The sequence below is a fragment of the Oncorhynchus tshawytscha genome, linkage group LG07 (assembly GCF_018296145.1).
Source record: "Oncorhynchus tshawytscha isolate Ot180627B linkage group LG07, Otsh_v2.0, whole genome shotgun sequence".
In the NCBI taxonomy this organism is placed as follows: Eukaryota; Metazoa; Chordata; class Actinopteri; order Salmoniformes; family Salmonidae; genus Oncorhynchus; species Oncorhynchus tshawytscha.
In genome coordinates, this window is record NC_056435.1 from 8,596,156 (window position 1) to 8,617,248 (window position 21,093).

Below are 21,093 nucleotides of genomic sequence, written 5' to 3' on the forward strand. Positions count from 1 at the left end.
GCACGCACACACACACACACACACACACACACACACACACACACACACACACACACACACGCACACACACACACACACACACACACACACACACACACACACACACTCCTATTACACCCCCTCGACATTAAAGAAACAGCATAACAGCATAATAAAATACAGCATTCAACAAACAAACAAATAAAACACTTACCTGAACTCTTCCCTCACGAGGTCTGTGGACAGCCCTATCCACCAGTCAGTCGACCCCAGAGAGAGCTGAGAGAACCAAGAGAAGAAAAGGAATGCTTAGCTCACTCATTCAAGGCCTACTACCGTCCTCCTTCATTCTGACCTCGCTCCAGTGAAGGGTCAGCCATTCAGCCTCTTTCACGCCACGAGAGCTCATTCAGCCCCTCTCCTCAGTCTTGGCCTCATTCAGCCCCTCTCCTCAGCCTTGGCCTCATTCAGCCCCTCTCCTCAGCCTTGGCCTCATTCAGCCCCTCTCCTCAGCCGTGGCCTCATTCAGACCCTCTTCTCAGCCTTGGCCTCATTCAGCCCCTCTCCTCAGGCTTGGCCTCATTCAGCCCCTCTCCTCAGCCTTGGCCTCATTCAACCCCTCTCCTCAGCCTTGGCCTCATTCAACCCTCCTCAGCCTTGGCCTCAGCCTTGGCCTCATTCAACCCCTCTCCTCAGCCATGGCCTCATTCAACCCCTCTCCCTCAGCCTTGGCCTCATTCAACCCCTCTCCTCAGCCTTGGCCTCATTCAACCCCTCTATTTGGCCTTGGCCTCATTCAACCCCTCTCCTCAGCCTTGGCCTCATTCAACCCCTCTCCTCAGCCTTGGCCTCATTCAGCCCCTCTCTTTGACCTTGGTCTCATTCAACCCCTCTCTTTGGCCTTGGCCTCATTCAACCCCTCTCCTCAGCCTTGGCCTCATTCAACCCCTCTCTTTGGCCTTGGCCCCAGCCTCTGCTGTTTTATCCACAGCTCTGTAATTTTTACAGCCTTCAAAAGCCTCTCCATCAGAGGGCCCTTCAGTCTGATCCGAGACGCTGAGCTGTAGTGAAACAAGGCCCTTTATTTTGTTCCTGTATGCGAGGGCACAAATGTGCGAACGTGTCAGCGTGTGCGTTTGTATGTGTGTGTAAGAGAGAGAGAGAGTGAGGGCACTTGTGGGAATGAGGGCGTTCGCGTGTGAATGTGTCGGCTAGTGTGTGTGAACTCGCGCCGGCTCGTGTGTGTGTATGTGTGTGCATGACTGTGTCGGCATGTGTGTGTGCGTGTCTGAATGTGTGTACGTTAGTGTGTGTTCACTTGTGTCGGCCCGTGAGTGTGACTGTCGGAACGTGTGTCTTACTGTGTGCGTTAGCGTGTGTGTCAGCCCGTGTGTGTGTGTGTGTGTGTGTACAGACCTTCCCCATGCGCTCTCTGATGAATCGGAGCTCCTCTTTAGAGTGGACAGACAGCAAGTGGGTGCCCATCATCATACAGGCCAGGTTAACACCCTCCCAGGGAAAAGGCTGCTTGGCCAGCAGATACTCTGCTCCTCTGTAGAACACCCAGGGCTCGTTCTCTACAGGACGGAGGAAGGTTACACAGTCCCAATCACACAGTCCCTCTCAGAGTTACAATTGCAATTGATAGCACAAATAAGCATAAAAATAAATGAATAACAACTCAATAAAATATGTCAAAAATGTAAAATATAACAAAATACATAAAAACAAATACATTTACTTACGGTCATTATACCAGTAGTGTTTGTTCAGCTCCATGCCTACGAGACAAATAAGACAGACATTCTTAGTGATAAAACCTTTCAAATCTATAAGGATAAATCAATAAGCAAACTTTGAGATTTCAAACGCTCCATACACGATTAAGGCAGCCCCACACCTCTCTGACTTGCCGAGTTAAATAAAGGTTCAATTTGGGTTAAATGCGGAGGAAACATTTCTGTTGAATGCATTCACTTGTACAAATGACCAGGAATCCCCCATTTCTCTTTACTGTATATACAGTGCCGTTGATGGTGGAAGAGGTGAGTTTCCCCCCCTTACGATCCCTTACAGAAAAACCACATGGATTCACATGAACTGTACATGTTGTCACATTGACTTCACCTGAGATCACATGAAAACATGTGTTTTTTGAAACACGTCACGTGTTCACGTGAAATTCATGTGTTTTTTTCCTGTAAGAGATGTACTGTAGGCAGAAAGGCTTTACATCAATCCAATCATTTAGTTATGAAAGTAATGATTACCTCTGGGAACCTTGCAGATCCACTCGTGCTTGGTGTCGCAGGGCTGTGGCAGGAGGCCGTTGGTCAGGTCGCTGTACACGGCACAGCTACGTCTGTCATCCTCCTCGTTCTTATCCTCTATGAAGGAGGACACCACGGGGGTGCCGTCAGACCACTCCCAAGATCCTGCTGACTGGGGGTCTCTCTTATTCAAGCCCACCCAGAACCAACGACCCTCTGTTCTGAAAGAGAGAGAGAGAGAGAGAGAGAGAGAGAGAGAGAGAGAGAGAGAATGAATGAATAGGAGTAATCTATAATCACAGGTAAAACTAGAAAAAGGTACAGGTATTTCCTGAAGTAAATGTGTGTTCTTGATTCCCTCGGACAACACAGTATTATAAAAAGTTGAAAACAGGGCTGTAGGTTGTGACACTAACTAACCCATCAAACATGGAGTGGAGGAGTCCTTTGACAAAGACCTGCTCCTTGTAGTGGTGGAAGCTGGCCAGCTGAGCTCCTAGAGCCTGGCAGAAGAAGTCAGCGTCTTCCCACGACCGCTTCATCAGGACCTTCTCGCTGTGGAACGCCTGAGGACCACAGTCAACAATGACACTCCGTCGCCTAGACTACAGCATCTCCTTATCGGTGTTGGTTTTCAAGTGACAGCTAATGGGGCAACCTCTATTATTTAGAGAATTCCAGTGATCTTGTCATACTCCCTCACAGTGGTAGCATAAGCATTGCTTTTCGCAACAAGTTAATAACTGAGGAAGACACGAGAAATTGAGGAAAATAGAAATAGGAGAAGAGATAGAATGGAGAGGGGAGAAGAGAAGGAAAGGCAGATGACCTTGTAACAGTGGAGCAGGTCGGAGTGTGATTCCCAGCCTGGAGGACAGGGGGCGTAAGCGTCAATATGGACTGTGGGGAACAGGACCTCCTGGTAACCACTGATGCTCTGTTTACAAACTGACAAGGCCTTCTGGGATTTGCAGTCCTTCACTTCCCAGTGACCCAAGGCCTGGCCGCCTGTCATAGCCACACAGCCACCTGCACTGACTAGAGAGGGGAGGAGAGAGGGAGAGGGAGAGAGAGGGGGAGAGAGGGAGAGAGGGAGGGGGAAGAGAGAGAGAGAGAGAGAGAGAGGGGGAGAGAGAGAGAGAGAGAGAGGGAGGGGGGGAGAGAGAGAGAGAGGGGGAGGGAGAGAGGGGGAAGAGAGAGAGAGGGGGAAGAGAGAGAGAGAAATAAAGAGACAGCTGTGAGAAACAGATCCACAATGCCAATCTAAGCATGGATTGGTTAGAGTGTTGCCACCACAGTTTTTAATTAACTAATTGATGGGAATTCTACTTCAAAGTCGTCCTGCCATTTCACCATAGCAACAGCATGATTAATGATGCTCTCACACTGACTGAAGGAAGCTGAGATTGTCAAACCTAAATTACACTTCAACTCATTCATCAGAGGCAGCATCCCAAACGGCACTCTATTCGGCTATTCCCTTCACAGTGCACTACTAGAGTGGAGCACTACATAGGGAATAGGGTGCCATTTGGGACTAGGCCGCAGTGTGAAGTGAAGTGAAGTGAATGAAGGACAGTAGACAGCAGACACATCCACCTGGGGCTGAACTAACCCACAACTAAGTCTGTCTTTCTGTCTGTCTTTCTGTCTGTCTGGTCTGTGTGATCGAGACAACATGCCAGCGGGGAAGAGAGGGAAGACTGTTAAAAGAGGAGTGTGAATAGAGGGAACATCATAGTTCTCATATATCCCTCGATCCACTACGACAAAACAGTAGTGTTTACCAGGGAGACTGTTGATTGACACAGAGTAGGTTGAAGTTTGTCTCTGTCCACTGATCCAAGGTCAGATTTGTTTCTCTGCTCACGCCCACGCCACCACGTCTCCCTTCCCTACCTGGCTGATGCCTGTTCCAGTTTGTATAGAGCAGGGGTAGGGTGGATCCGTTGTGTCCCCCCAGCCAGCTGTACTCTCCTTGGCTACCCTGGTCCTGTAGGGCCGTCCAGTAATATACACTACCATTGGTTCCCATCTCATTTACCAGGCTGTTCAGAAAGGCCTGCTCAAACCTGCCACGGAGAGAAATCAACAATCATTCATAACAATGTATTCTTGTCACTATGAAATATGGGAGTTCCCATTTGAGGTGCAGTGTGTAAGAAATGATTAAGATGAGAAGTCGGAGTCAGAAATCAGACCTGTTTTCCACTGTGACCAGAGGAGCCTTGCAGTAGTAACCCTTGACAGCGTCTTCATGGCTCTGCTCGTGGCTCGTCACAATGTAGCAAGAGTGGCCCTTCCGCTTCCAATCCTGTGGGGAAGACATACGGGTGTAGGATCCTAATTTGAGTCAGTTTGCTACAGTAGGAAAATAATCCCGCACAGCAGCAGGAAATGTGGATTATTATGTGGATTATAACCAATAGACATTGTTTGTAGGGGTTGATCCATTTTCTTTGTTAAGGCAAGTAAAGTCTGAAATTAAAGTGGAAATTACAAACTTCAGAAGCCTTTCGTAACCTCGAATACACTACAAGTTTCGGAAAAGCTGACCACGACTCCATTTTGCTGATCCCTGCCTACAAACAGAAGCTAAAACAAGAAGCTCCCACGCTGAGGTCTGTCCAACGCTGGTCCGACCAAGCTGATTCCACACTCCAAGACTGCTTCCATCACGTGGACTGGGATATGTTTTGTATTGCGTCAGACAGCAACATTGACGAATACGCTGATTCGGTGTGCGAGTTCATTAGAACGTGCGTTGAAGATGTCGTTCCCATAGCAACGATTAAAACATTCCCTAACCAGAAACCGTGGATTGATGGCAGCATTCGCATGAAACTGAAAGCGCGAACCACTGCTTTTAATCAGGGCAAGGTGTCTGGTAACATGACTGAATACAAACAGTGCAGTTATTCCCTCCGCAAGGCTATCAAACAAGCTAAGCGTCAGTATAGAGACAAAGTAGAATCTCAATTCAACGGCTCAGACACAAGAGGTATCTGGCAGGGTCTACAGTCAATCACGGACTACAAGAAGAAAACCAGCCCAGTCACGGACCAGGATGTCTTGCTCCCAGGCAGACTAAATAACTTTTTTGCCCGCTTTGAGGACAACACAGTGCCACTGACACGGCCTGCAACGAAAACATGTGGCCTCTCCTTCACTGCAGCCGAGGTGAGTAAAACATTTAAACGTGTTAACCCTCGCAAGGCTGCAGGCCCAGACGGCATCCCCAGCCGCGCCCTCAGAGCATGCGCAGACCAGCTGGCTGGTGTGTTTACGGACATATTCAATCGATCCCTATACCAGTCTGCTGTTCCCACATGCTTCAAGAGGGCCACCATTGTTCCTGTTCCCAAGAAAGCTAAGGTAACTGAGCTAAACGACTACCGCCCCGTAGCACTCACTTCCGTCATCATGAAGTGCTTTGAGAGACTAGTCAAGGACCATATCACCTCCACCTTACCTGACACCCTAGACCCACTCCAATTTGCTTACCGCCCAAATAGGTCCACAGACGATGCAATCTCAACCACACTGCACACTGCCCTAACCCATCTGGACAAGAGGAATACCTATGTGAGAATGCTGTTCATCGACTACAGCTCGGCATTTAACACCATAGTACTCTCCAAGCTCGTCATCAAGCTCGAGACCCTGGGTCTCGACCCCGCCCTGTGCAACTGGGTACTGGACTTCCTGACGGGCCGCCCCCAGGTGGTGAGGGTAGGCAACAACATCTCCACCCCGCTGATCCTCAACACTGGGGCCCCACAAGGGTGCGTTCTGAGCCCTCTCCTGTACTCCTGTTCACCCATGACTGCGTGGCCACGCACACCTCCAACTCAATCATCAAGTTTGCGGACGACACAACAGTGGTAGGCTTGATTACCAACAACGACGAGACGGCCTACAGGGAGGAGGTGAGGGCCCTCGGAGTGTGGTGTCAGGAAAATAACCTCACACTCAACGTCAACAAAACTAAGGAGATGATTGTGGACTTCAGGAAACAGCAGAGGGAACACCCCCCTATCCACATCGATGGAACAGTAGTGGAGAGGGTAGTAAGTCTTAAGTTCCTCGGCATACACATCACAGACAAACTGAATTGGTCCACTCACACAGACAGCATCGTGAAGAAGGCGCAGCAGCACCTCTTCAACCTCAGGAGGCTGAAGAAATTCGGCTTGTCACCAAAAGCACTCACAAACTTCTACAGATGCACAATCGAGAGCATCCTGGCGGGCTGTATCACCGCCTGGTACGGCAACTGCTCCGCCCACAACCGTAAGGCTCTCCAGAGGGTAGTGAGGTCTGCACAACGCATCACCGGGGGCAAACTACCTGCCCTCCAGGACACCTACACCACCCGATGTTACAGGATGGCCATAAAGTTCATCAAGGACAACAACCGCCCGAGCCACTGCCTGTTCACCCCGCTGTCATCCAGAAGGCGAGGTCAGTACATGTGCATCAAAGCTGGGACCGAGAGACTGAAAAACAGCTTCTATCTCAAGGCCATCAGACTGTTAAACAGCAACCACTAACACTGAGTGGCCGCTGCCAACACACTGACTCAACTCCAGCCACTTTAATAATGGGAATTGATGGGAAATGATGTAAAATATATCACTAGCCACTTTAAACAATGCTACCTAATATAATGTTTACATACCCTACATTATTCATCTCATATGTATACGTATATACTGTACTCTATATCATCTACTGCATCCTTATGTAATTACATGTATCACTAGCCACTTTAACTATGCCACTTTGTTTACATACTCATCTCATATGTATATACTGTACTCGATACCATCTACTGTATCTTGCCTATGCTGCTCTGTACCATCACTCATTCATATATCTCTATGTACATATTCTTATCCCCTTACACTTATGTGCATAAGACAGTAGTTTTGGAATTGTTAGGTTAGATTACTCGTTGGTTATTACTGCATTGTCGGAACTAGAAGCACAAGCATTTCGCTACACTCGCATTAACATCTGCTAACCATGTGTATGTGACAAATAAATTTGATTTGATTTGAAGTTTGCATTTCCTGTAGTGCAGGTAAATTTGAAGGGACAAAACAAGTGATCAAATTAAGGTCCTACATCTGTATGTCAGTTAGATTAAATGAATCAAAATAAAAAATAAACATTATATGGGTGAATAATGCTACTACTGCAGACACCATGCAAGAGGGAGGACAGCCAAGACAATCCGCTGAATATACTGGAGGAGATGGACTAGAGGTGGGACCCAGGCTCACACATTAGTCCACACAGACACCTGAAAAGAGTTTGGGCCGGTGGACACAAATAGCAACAGGAGAGGCTCAGGGGAGCCGGGCCAAGCTGACTGGATTGTGTTACACTCCAAACATTCTGGCAGTTAGAGCCGCATAGTTTGGAATTAGCAGTAGACGGAAGTGGCTAATACAAGCAAACACACGTGGAGGATTGGGGTCAGGGGAACGGGGCGGTGGGGGGTTAGGGCTATGACTGGGCCCATCTGTTAGGACTGGAGGGGGCTTGAGGGGGACTTTTGGGAAGTGTCTTAGGGACAGGAAGTAGTGGTGTTTTGACAAGTGTCCTACATTTCACTCCCACCTCCCCAACACTTGCCGACACGTGCGCGAGGAAGGAATGTACACCAGTTCCTCCGCGATGAAGGAGATTCTCTCTGTATGTTGTCAAATCCCTTTCCAACTGAGGCCGTTGTCAATCAACACAGGTCGGGTGATTGTGTGAATTATACAACATGGCCTGAAAACAACCAAATACAGTCCCTGAAAAAAAGTCTTTATTCTGTGAAGTTCCACATATTTTTAGTGTCCATTGATACTGCTCCTCCAGGGCGATTTCCTGTCCGTTTTAAGACATGGTGAGCAGTGAAATAGCCTTTATGAGTCAATCTGCTCATGTCCTCGTAAACAGAGGTCACAGCTCCACATGACAGTCAGACAATAAGTCATCTAGCTGATGAATCAGCTCATTGTACTGAATGTAGAGCAGACTCGCCCTAACCCGGGATCTGAACCCAACCAGGATCTTTCACTGCATGCCTGGATATGTAGAACGTCACTATTCTGACCACACTGCTCAATGTCAGCAGTTTCCACTCCACAGAACCTCTGTCTGACAAAGGATGTATGGAATCAACAATGCATGGTGCCATGAAATAAGTTCTTCTGGAAACAGTTGAGTTAAGATTGATAAGAGCGCTATGTTGAATTTCAGTTTCACCTTCCATGGATATGGCAGCTATAGCATTCTTCTGCTCAGGGTTAGGACTTATGCAGCGATGATAGGGTTTGATAGGGTTGTAGGGTTTCTTTTTTTAAACATTTTATTTTATTTTAACCCCCTTTTTCTCCCCAATTTCGTGGTATCCAATTGTTAGTAGCTACTATCTTGTCTCATCGCTACAACTCCCGTACGGGCTCGGCAGAGACGAAGGTCGAAAGTCATGCGTCCTCCGATACACAACCCAACCAAGCCGCAAGCTGCATATCCCTACTGGCCAAACCCTCCCTAACCCGGACGACGCTAGGCCAACTGTGCGTCGCCCCACGGACCTCCCGGTTGCGTGTGCGCGTGTGTGTGTGTGCCTACCTCAGGACAGCCCTCGTCCCCTGCTCCAGTGGGGTGTAGGGGCAGAAGTCCTGCTCTCCTACACACTGCAGGGAGCTTCTCATCGCATGGTGCCAACAGCCAGTTCCCCTCCTAGGATGAACACACACACACACACACACATTTGAGTCATTTACTATATTCATTCAAATAAAGACGATGAACCCACCACAGACTGTAGTCATCCGTGAAAAGGATTCAGTTGACTGTACCGTTAGGTCAGTCTTGGCACAGAGCTGACTGTTGCTATGGGTAGGATGATGCACGTGCCAGAGAGTGAGGTCGACTGGGGAGCCGTCTGACCACTCTACAGCTGAAGACGATAGCTTCTTTATCAGGCCGATCCACACCTCTGAGCCAGACCCTGAGACTACAGTACACACATAAACACGTAAATATACACACATGCAGTGGTCTGTGCCACCAGAGACTCTGGGTTCGTGCCCAGGCTCTGTCGCAGCCGGCTGCGACCGGGAGGTCCGTGGGGCGACGCACAATTGGCGTCGCCAAGACAATTGTCTTTCCGGTAGTTGTTTTTGAAATGTTGACAAATCAACTAAGTATGTTGTGTATGTGTGTATATATTTTTTTTTTAAATGTAATTTAAATGTTACACCCTTTTCTCCCCAATTTCGTGGTATCCAATTGTTAGTAGTTACCATCTTGTCTCATTGCTAAAACTCCCGTGATCCTTTATGATGTCCACACTATCCCAGAACATAGAACACCACATAAAGTAACTAACATCCATACTAGACTATAGAACCCCAGATCCAGACTCACTGTTAGCCAGCAGGCCCAGCAGCAGCTCTACCTCAGATAGAGAGTGTAGACTGGTGAGGTTGGCCCCTACGGAGTTACAGGCAGTGGAGGATTCCTCCCAGCTCCCTGCCTCAGCCTCTGCCAGGGCTTTGTAGCAGTAACGGTTGTGGGCCAGCCAGCCCTCGGAACACACCGTGCGGTAGTACAGCCAGTTATCTGGGGGCGGGTGACGGAGAGGAAAGGAGACGAGAGGTAACGGTTCAATTCAGTACAAAAACATAGGCACCTGTCATTCTAAGACTCAGGGGTAAAGAGAGAAATTTGGTATTTTATTAGGATCCCCATTAGCTGTTGCAAAAGAGGCAGCTACTCTTCCTGGGGTCCACACAAAACATGAAACATAATACAGAATGACATAATACAGAACATCAATAGACAAGAACAGCGAAAAGACAGAACTACATGCATTTTTTTTAAAGGCACACGTAGCCTACATATCAATGCATACACACAAACAAGTCATCTCCCATTGCCTCTCTTCCAAGTGTCGTTCATCACTCTGGAGAATTATAAATGAAAGAAGGCTGTAAATGGAAGTTCGTTCCTAGGTGGAAACATTCTAAAAATGGAGGTGTACTACTTGAACTTGTCAAATAAGAACACACATTCTCCATTTTAAAACATTTCCAGTGCCATGCCTACTGAACCGTACACAACATGTGTTTTCTGTTATAGCCTAGAGTGGAAGAAGCCGAGGTCAAGAGTTCATGTTCCAGGTGGAACCCAGCTGTTGAGCTGCTAGCTGAAGCTCCTCTCCCATTCCTTTCGTAGAATCATTCAAACGACATCACACACTGGAGTGCCTCAGAACTTATACTGTCACTGGAATAAATAACAAGACTACTACTGTCACTGGAATAAATAACAAGACTTCTACAAGAACTGGAATAAATAACAAGACTACTACTAGAACTGGAATAAATAACAAGACTTCTACTAGAACTGGAATAAATAACAAGACTTCTACTAGAACTGGAATAAATAACAAGACTACTATTAGAACTGGAATAAATAACAAGACTTCTACTAGAACTGGAATAAATAACAAGAACACTATCAGGAAAAAACAACCAAGCTGTGCCCAAATGCTGACCTGTTAGAGAAGGTTTTTTCAGTACCATTCAACAGTTCTTGTTGGAGAGAACATTGTTTTGGAACATTACAGGTGGATAGTTCACCAGACGGCTCTCGAGCCAGACAGAAACAGTTGAGTCATCCGTATCAACCAAAACAAACAGCCAAACGTTGCTCATGGTTATGCAGTTTGACCTATTAGAAAGGGCTGTTCAGAACTGTTAACAAGTACTAGTTGGAGACTGTGTATAAGAACATGACAAATGGGATTGCTCACCAAGCCCTCTTGAGCCAGACAGAGACAGCTGATTCAAGTACCAAACACAACCAAACTCTGTGCATCAGTCCCAAATAGCACCCTATTGCTTACATAATGCTCTACTTTAACCAGAAGCCTATGAGCCCTGGTCGAAAGTAGTACACCATATAGGGAATAGGGTGCTATTTGGGACGCAAAATAATAATTCCCTAGGCCCTAGACCCAGATGGACCTTTTTATCAGCCTCTACATGTAATCACTGCCTATAAACCACAATGTAAAGGGTTTACTGTGAATCTGACAGTACCTTGCAGGCAGCTCGGTGGCAAGTCAAATTCTGTACTTCATATAACAGTACACCTACTGTAATATAAATACGGTATCAAAGCAAGTACTGTGTAATAACACACGGTAGAATACCTTAACATATACTGTATTATACTGTATTATACTGTAAAAAATAAAGTGAATGCTACTGCAATCATAATTAACTAATGAATGGATGAATTAATGAATGGATGAATTCATGAAATTCATTAAGGGGAAGGGTTTCTATTTCACAGTATTTTACATTAGCAAGCAGGTTGACTGCTAGGTAAAGTGTTTACACATTACAGTATATGGATTAATATTTGGTGTTTTATATCACTTACACTTCTAGAGGCCTTGACAAAGGCTTCCAAACTGGCAGCGACGACAGTGCAAAACAGACCAACAAAACAGACCAACAAAACAAGGTTGAAGACTTGCTGCCACTCCAATCTGTCCCCTACTGTGGGGCACTATAACCACATAGGAGTTAAACTGCTACAACATTCTCACTTCCAGGTGCAACAAATATAGCCTATTACAAGGAACGCCTCAAAATATGTTAATTAGGCAGAAACAACAATACCATGCACCGACTAGTGGTCAAAAGGTTTTTGGCGCTCCAAAGCTTAGGTACGGTACTGTATTCTGTGGGTTGGAATTACAGTACCATTTGAAATACAGCAATTCTATGCCCCGCCCACAACATTTTCACACAATGCACCATCATTTACAGTATGCTGCAGTAAAACATTTCAGAGTATTTTACTGTTGAAAATACCCCAAATTACCGTATAATTTACCGTTTTCCGTTACAGTGCAGATTATGAATCATTTCTTGTGGTACAATGGCTGAGCACTAAGGCAACAATAGACTGAGCGCCAGTCTGTTTGTGCTATCACGCCAACTCTCTGTCACTCATTGTCATGACAAACACTGTTTTGCACAAACAGATAGGGGACCAGGTTAGGGCCACAATATGAAACATATAGGACCATTGATGTCTTACCAAGAGGCTCAGCTCTCCTGGTGTCATTAGGGGTCTTCTTACAGATGTAGGGTAGAGCAGCCTCACAGGACAGACTCTGCCACTGGTGCCCCCCCGACGCTGAGTTATACACTCCACACTGCCTGTTGTCCTGCAGTGGGCTGGATGATAGGCCTGGGAGAGACCAACACAGGTAACGGGGGAGTTATAGGTAGAAAGGGAGAAACGTTGGCCTAGTTTCAAACACACAATTTTCTGGCTCCCACCACTGCTACAGCAGGAACTTCTTGATTCACACCGCTGAGATCCATTTGACTGGACCGGTTTGAGCAAAATGGCCAGAAACTCCACTTCAGAGGGCTACATGAAGACATTACATATTATCACTAACGCCAATGCTGTTCATTCACATCGTAAAGGAGGAATCTGGGCCTTGGTGTGGGAGTGAAAAGGTTGGAGAGCAGAAAAAAACTCTCTTACCTGAGGTGAAGTTGACTAAGGATAGAGGAGCTCCATCAGACCACTGCCACCCTGTTCTCTCACTCAGATGGTTCAGTCCAATCCACACCATCACCCCCACGTCAGCCAACCGCTCTGAAAGACACAGAACCAAACACATGAACACCACTAACTCTGGGCAAAACATCTTGTCCTGAAGAAGCAAAACTATGAACACAAGTCCGTTTTAAGGCATAATACCTCACCCAAGAGTTTATCGTTTATACAGTTTATACAGTATGTGTAGCTCAGACCAAACCACCCACCTTGTCTCCTTTCCTGACTAAAAGTTCAATTAAAGTTTTACATTTTTGAAATAAAACTATTAAATATAGTGGTAAAATAGTTCAAGAGACGAGTTGTCATACCTCTGATGTACATCTGTTCAGTGAGGTCAGTGATGCTGAGTAGACTTCCTCCCTGGGCCAGGCAGGAGGAGTCGGCCTGGCTCCACGTCAGGATGGTGTACAGGTTGAACTGGTAACACGCACGGCTCTCCTGGTTCGAGTCCCAGAACGTATCGCAGCTCAACTCTGAAGGCAGAGACAAAGACATTTGAATATTATCATGGTTGTTTTGTTTCAAAGAAATTTGATCAAACCCACACTGTACAACAATACTGTTGTGTGTGTGTGCGCGCGCACGTGCGTGTGTGCGTGCGTGTGTGTGTGTGTGCATGCATGTGTATGAGTGTGCATCACCTTGACTGGGACAGAAGCCCCATTTCTCATCCTGGTCGTATCGACTGGTGGTGGCACACCAGCGATGGTGGTCCTCGCGTCCCTCTGCCGTGCACTCCGAGTACCACTTGTTGTTGTATTTGAACGGCAGGGCACAAGGCATGCCGTGGGCATTACCCAACAGTGTGTGGATCTCTACAGAGAAAAAAATGGTCATTACCCCCTTCTTTGGGCTCATTTTCACAGTCATATAGTGAGCCAGTCTGTTCGTTTTCTTATGTAAGTGATGATTGGCATTTGCACGGCTGCATTAATATCAAAACAACTGTGTCTCAATGAAACTGTCTTTGTAGAAAGAGGACAGTCAGTGCATGTCACTACTATAATATACTAGGTATGCTAGTGGTGCGCGGGTTGACTCATAACCCGGAGCCCCCTGCGGTTGTATCCGCAGGGCGGGTGGGTTTAGTGTCATGAAATATTGTGTGGATGAAGGACGGGTGGATGGCGGGTGGCTGAATAAAGAGAAAACAAGGCATTCAAAACCCAGAAATGTATCCTTCTTATGCAATTCATATGTATAGGCTACAATGAGGTTTTTCTTGTATTTGTTTTGTCTCGCGTTAGTGCGTAGGCTAGCCTAAGCCTAAACATTAGGGCCTAACCGTAGGGCGCCAAATACACACCAATTGCCAAATGCTTTTTGGAACAACGTCGGAGCTTAATTCAGTAAGAAAAAATCTGCCAAATGGAGAGTTCAAATGAACTAGAAGGGAGGGCCAGAACAGTAGTCTAATGTTTTGGGGAAGTTTTGGTGAAGTGATAAAACAGTATTACAGCAGTGCTGGCTATGTTATGATGATGGTGAGGCTCTACACAAATTTTGAGTCACAAGACGGGGACTTCAAAATGGCTCGTCAAGGTAACTGTACTGTTCAGATGGGTTAAATGTGATAGCAGCTAAACTGAACCCCGCACACTGACTGTAGGTGTAGAACTTCTCATATAGCCTAATAATATGAACTACGATATGGATTACAATTATGAATATTAAGGCTATACGCACTACAGGTTACACACATAGACACTCAAACATGCAAATTGGCAGAGTTATTATTTATTTGGACATCACACATTATAGTCTTACTCTTGTACAGACATCATACACACTCTCATTATATCCTATCCAATATCATACACATCAACCTACTCAGATTTGTTACACACATAACTTGTATCAATTTCCTAACATCTGTGGCATTGGCTCACAGGCAAACAGGCAAGGGAATAAAATAAATATTGCTAGAACCTATTTCTTGAATTCTAAATATCAGACATTTGACCTTCATAATACCTCTGATGGCAGTAACTTTACAAGCACTAATTATGGTCAATTTAGCCTGAGAATAGTATCTAGTTATGGTAAGGGGTGAAATAAGTATAGCTAGATATAATTGTAGCGGTTTGGCAGATTACATAAAAAAGAAGATCAGTCTTTACACGGCTAAAAGAAAAGGAATATAACATATACTGTTGACAGGAAACTCACTCTACATCCTTAGATGAAGTTGCGTGGGAAAAGGAATAGGGTGGTGAAATAATTTTCTGTCATGGACAAAGGAACTCAAAGGATGTGATGATATTAATTAGCAAAAATTTTGATCTGAATGTGCAAATAGTCCGGAATGATTCGCAAGGAAGGTGGATCATTTTGAATATGAAAGTGGACGAAAAAAAGATTTGGCTCATTAAGCTATCTGGTCCAAATCAGGATGATCCACACCTCTTCGAAAACATTTATACCAATTTGTTGAACTTACAGGTAACAAATTATCTAATCATTATGGTAGGACACTATAACACAGTGTTAAGTACCTCAATGGACCATAAATGTAATCACTCTACAAACTATCATCACCATGCGCTTAAGGAAATCACAAATATTATGGACACATTAGAAATAGTGGATATTTGGAGACTAAAAAACCCCGACCTAGTGAGATATACATGGAGGAGACTTAATCAAGCAAGTTGTCTTGACTACTTTCCTGTCTCTTTCTCTCTTGCATCAAAGGTTAAAAAAGTTTCAATAGGAGACAGAATGCGATCGGATCATCATCTAATTGGCATTCACATAACTCCCATAGATTTTCCACGTGGACGAGGATATTGGAAATTTAATCAAAGTTTACTGGAGGACAACTTATTTTTAACTAAGACAAAATCATTTCTAACTGAATTTGTCCAGTATAATATAGGTTCAACAAATCCCCTTATTGTTTGGGATACCTTTAAATGTACCTTCAGGGGTCATTCAATTCAATATTCATCCATATTAAAAAAGCAGTTTCTGGCTAAAGAAACAAGACCATGAACTAATAGTACAGGTAGATAGAAATAAAAATGATACTACAAAGATAGAAAATAAGTTAGAGGTAAAACAAAAAGAACTTGAGGAACTTATTCAAGAACGATCTAATGTAATCTATTACAAAAATAAAGCAAACTGGATGGAATATGGAGAAAAATGCACAAAATTCTTCCTGAATCTCCAATATAGGAACGCTAACAAAAAGAATTTGCAGAAACTCGTTACTGAAGACGGAGTCATCTATGATTCTCCAAATGATATTTTAAAAAAGGAAGCTAATTATTTTAGGCAGATGTTCTCTTTCCCGTCTCATCCTCTCCCACTGAATGAAGATTACGGAAAGGAATTCTTTACAAATAATATAAAACATGGAAAATTAACAAATGTACAGAAAGATCAGTGTGAAGGCCACATTACAGAGGAATAACTTTTTGAGGCTATTAAATCCTTTCAGTCTGGAAAAACCCCAGGCCTTTATGGCATACCGGTAGAGGTATATCAAGTATTTTTTTATATATTAAAAGCTCCATTGTTAGATTGTTTTAACTACTCCTATAGAACTGGTAGTCTGTAGGTACTCAGCAGGAAGGTCTGATTTCTCTACTTTTAAAACAAGACCCAGATTGGAAATATTAAGACCCAGTCTATCTAAAAAAACTGGAGGCCCCTTACATTTCAATGTTGTGATGCAAAAATACTAGCAAAATGCATAGCACTCAGAATTAAAAGGGTTTTACCAGGTATTGTTCATCCTTATCGGACAGGTTTTTTACATGGACGATACATTGGAGATAATATACGACAACTACTAGAAATAATAGAACATCATGAAACATATAAGAAGCCAGGAATGGTATATATAGCGGATTTTGAAAAGGCATTTGATAAAGTAAGACTGGATTTTATTTATAAATGCCTGGATTTGTTCAATTTTGGTAATTCTCTTATAAAATGGGTAAAAAATAATGTATAGCAACCCCAGGTGTAAAATAGTAAATAACAGCTACTTCTCAGAGCGTTTTGAATTGTCAAGAGAAGTTAAACAAGGGTGTCCGCTGTCACCATATCGATTCGTTATGGCCATCTAAATGCTATTAAAATCAGATCCAATAACAACATTAGAGGATTAGAAATCCAAGGCTTAAAAACAAAGGTGTCCATGTATGCCGATGACTCAAGTTTTATGTTAAGTCCACAAGCTAGATCCCTGCAATGTCTCATTAAAGATAACATTACTGTACTCTCTGGACTAAAACCTAATTATGATAAGTGTACAATATTACATATTGGATCCTTAAAAATACAACTTTTACATTTCCTTGCAGCTTACCTATAAAATGGGCTGATGGTGAAGTAGACATACTCGGTATTCATATCACAAAATATATAAATAAGCTCTCCACAATGAATTTCAATAGAAAACTTGTAAAAATAGACAAGATCCTGCAACCATAGAGAGATAAATACCTGTCTATTTATGGAAAAAATGCCCTGATTAACTCCTTAGTCATATCTGAGTTTACTCACTTACTTATGGCACTGTCTACTCCTGATGATTCATTTTTCAAATCATATGAGCAAAAAATATTTTGCTTTATTTGGGACGCTAAATCAGACAAAATAAAACGAGCCTATCTATATAAGGAATATGAATTGGGTGGGTTGAGATTCTTAAATATAAAAGCACTAAACCTCTCTCAATGCTTCACTCATTCAAAAGTTTTATTTGAACCCTAAATGGTTCTCTTAATTATTAATAAAAGCTCATCCATTGATTAAAAATGGTCTTTTTGCCTTTGTTTAGATTGCCATGTCTCATTTTCGATTAATTTAAAATTATACTTTTTTCAGAGTATCTGTCTTTTTCAGACAAGCATTGCAGATCTGGCTACAATTTCAATTTCATCCCCCTGAAAAGATAGAACAAATATTACAACAAATATTATGGCTGAACTCAAATGTGTTAGTTGATAAAATACCTGTATTTATGGGAAAGATGTTTGAAAAGGGTATTTTGTTCTTAAATTATATTGTAATGGTAGAGTTATGTCCTTCATGGAGTTATCAGAATTGTGCGGGAACGTCTGCTCAATCCAAGAGTACAACCAATTGATTACAGCATTACCCCAAAAATGGAGGAGGCGGGTGGCAGTGGGAGGAGGGAGGGAACTGGTCTGTCTGCCCAATATAAAGGATCAAAACTGGCAGAGGAATAAAAATAGGAAAGTATACCAGTTTCATTTGAGGACCAGGATGTTGACACCTGTGCCATACAGATTGCAAAGAGATTTTTGGGAAGAGATTTTTGATGACCCGATTCCATGGTACAGGGTGTATGAGTTGATATATAAAACAATGCAGGATTCAAGACTTAGTGCTTTTCAACTAAAATTATTATATAGAATTCTTGCCACCAACGAAATGTTGGATATTTGGGGCATAAAATCATTGAAGCTCTGCAGATGTTGTTGTGAGGATACAGAATCAATAGACCATTTATTTTGGTATTACCCTCAGGTAGCCTGTTTCTGGTCTCAGGTTCAGGAATGGCTGAAAATGCATAGCATTGATCTAAAATTGACTCTAGAAATAGTAGTTAGGAGATCTGGAGAGACCGGGTCAGTCAATCACTAATATACTAATACTCTTAGTAAAAGTATTCCTCTTCAACACGCAATCTGGATTCTATTCGATTAGATAGATTGAAATTGTCTGTTAAACATCATAGCATAGTTGAAAGATATGTGTTGCGTAGAAACACGAAGTGGGTGGCCGGCAGAGATAGATGGGATGGGCTGAGGGAAGCTGAGGGTTGGTATGTGGAATTGGAGACAAGTGGGAGTGGAGTTGCTGTGTGAGAGAGAGAATGATGGTCAAAAGATAAAGGAGAAAATAAGTCAAAATAAAACAAAATAAAAGTACATTTGAATGACACTAAGTGGCAGTGCTTTTACAGCTAATGCCTGTTTGCCTGAGGCTGATGCCGTGCAGGTGTTGGTACACATGCATACACACACTCTCATTCAAATAAACACATACAAGAACACACACATACATGTAATAGTGCCAGACATGCACACAAACATATAAAGTAGACATTGCTGTTATGATTTCAGTTGTACTTGATGTCCTTTGCTTTAAATGTATTCTTTATTTTTTGCTTTGTTGTTTGCTGATTTCTTCTGTCTTTTTTCTCTTTAGTTCATTCTCCTGGTTGTTGATGCATTGGGGGGTTCTTGGTGCTGGGGACTGGAATTAATTGTCTTTTTCATTCCGGGGGGGACTGTGGGAGGGTTCTCGAATGGTTGAGGGACAGCTATTGGGGAACTGTGGGGGGGATCTTGGAGGGTTTCACAAGATTGTGATTATGAAAAAGGAAACTATGACATATATTTTATATCACTATATCACACGCACCCTCACACATAAGGATGGCTCTGTTGCAGAAAGACTGATACATGTTTGATAGTAGTAGTAGACACCCTCACACATAAGGATGGCTCTGTTGCAGAAAGACTGATACATGTTTGATAGTAGTAGTAGACACCCTCACACATAAGGATGGCTCTGTTGCGGAAAGACAGACATGTTTGATAGTGGTAGTAGACACCCTCACACAATAAGGATGGCTCTGTTGCAGAAAGACTGATACATGTTTGATAGTGGTAGTAGACACCCTCACACAATAAGGATGGCTCTGTTGCGGAAAGACTGAGACATGTTTGATAGTGGTAGTAGACACCCTCACACAATAAGGATGGCTCTGTTGCAGAAAGACAGACATGTTTGATAGTGGTAGTAGACACCCTCACACAATAAGGATGGCTCTGTTGTGTAAAGACTGATACATGTTTGATAGTGGTAGTAGACACCCTCACACATAAGGCTCTGTTGTGTAAAGACTGATACATGTTTGATAGTGGTAGTAGACACCCTCACACATAAGGATGGCTCTGTTGCAGAAAGACTGATACATGTTTGATAGTGGTAGTAGACACCCTCACACATATGGCTCTGTTGCAGAAAGACTGATACATGTTTGATAGTGTCTTGATGGTGTATTGTTTGTCCTTCATGTTCTAATACTTTAATGTGACCCCTTCCTTGTGTTTTTTGTAAATAATAATGATTTTAGTTTTATACTGTCAAGAGGATTAAAACAAGGCTGCCCATTTTTTTTAAATAAAAATCTAACTGAACTCTGCCACACTGACTGTAGGTGTAGAACTTCTCATATAGCCTAACAATATGAACTTCTGCTAAATCTATTATTTATTGCAGTAAAAAGATACACCAATAGTGATTGGGGGAAAAATCCATACAGTTACATATCGGGATACTATTTTTGAAGATATATCGTAAGCAATATATATATATTTTTTTACATTGAATCGCAATAAAATCACAGTATTGAATCGCAATACATATAGAACTGCGAGAATCGCAATACATGTCGTATCGGCAATTATGTATCGAGGAGGTCAGAGACCTGGCAGTGTGGTGCCAGGACAACAACCTCTCCCTCAATGTGAGCAAGACAAAGGAGCTGATCGTGGACTACAGGAAAGGGAGGACCAAAACAGGCCCCCCATTAACATTAACAGGGCTGTAGTGGAGCGGGTCGAGAGTTTCAAGTTCCTTGGTGTCCACATCACCAACAAACTATTATGGTCCAAACACACCAAGACAATCGTGAAGAGGGCATGACAACACCTTTTCCCCCTCGGGAGACTGAAAAGATTTGGCATGGATCCCCAGATCCTCAAATAATTCTACAGCTGCACCATCGAGAGCATCCTGACCGGTTGCATCACCGCCTGGTATGGCAACTGCTCGGCATCTGAGCGTAAGGCGCTATAGAGTGTAGTGCGTACAGCCTAGTACATCACTGGGGCCAAATTTCCTGCCATCCAGGACCTATATACTAGGCAGGGTCAGAGGAAGGCCCCCAAAAAATGTAAAGACTCCAGTCACCCATAGACTGTTCTCTCTGTTACCGCACAGCAAGCGGTACCAGAGCGCCAATTCTAGGTCTAAAAGGCTCATTAACAGCTTCTACCCTCAAGCCATAAGACTGCTGACTGCTGAACAATTAATCAGATGGCCACCCTGACTATTTACACCCCCCCCTTGTTTTTACACTGCTGCTACTCGCTGTTTATTATCTATGCATAGTCACTTTACCCCTAGC

The 21,093-nt window shown here is 43.7% G+C and overlaps 1 protein-coding gene across 6 annotated transcripts in view; it reads right to left on the bottom strand.

The window, feature by feature from the left end:
- Positions 1-21,093, bottom strand: part of LOC112255166 (secretory phospholipase A2 receptor) — a 33,800-nt gene that overhangs the window by 9,632 nt on the left and 3,075 nt on the right. For all 6 annotated transcript variants that reach the window (XR_006083692.1, XR_006083691.1, XM_042324017.1 and 3 more), the window contains 15 exons: positions 13,553-13,726; positions 13,220-13,384; positions 12,834-12,947; positions 12,375-12,527; positions 9,684-9,878; positions 9,113-9,270; positions 8,883-8,993; positions 4,451-4,563; positions 4,149-4,321; positions 3,079-3,287; positions 2,670-2,815; positions 2,250-2,470; positions 1,725-1,760; positions 1,396-1,556; positions 194-258 (listed from right to left, as the gene is read on the bottom strand). Coding sequence is in view for 4 of the 6 variants with exons in the window: in XM_042324017.1 (XP_042179951.1) it covers positions 194-258; positions 1,396-1,556; positions 1,725-1,760; positions 2,250-2,470; positions 2,670-2,815; positions 3,079-3,287; positions 4,149-4,321; positions 4,451-4,563; positions 8,883-8,993; positions 9,113-9,270; positions 9,684-9,878; positions 12,375-12,527; positions 12,834-12,947; positions 13,220-13,384; positions 13,553-13,726 (2,194 nt within the window). In the remaining 2 variants the exon portion in view is untranslated. The remainder of the gene's footprint in view (positions 1-193; positions 259-1,395; positions 1,557-1,724; positions 1,761-2,249; positions 2,471-2,669; positions 2,816-3,078; positions 3,288-4,148; positions 4,322-4,450; positions 4,564-8,882; positions 8,994-9,112; positions 9,271-9,683; positions 9,879-12,374; positions 12,528-12,833; positions 12,948-13,219; positions 13,385-13,552; positions 13,727-21,093) is intronic.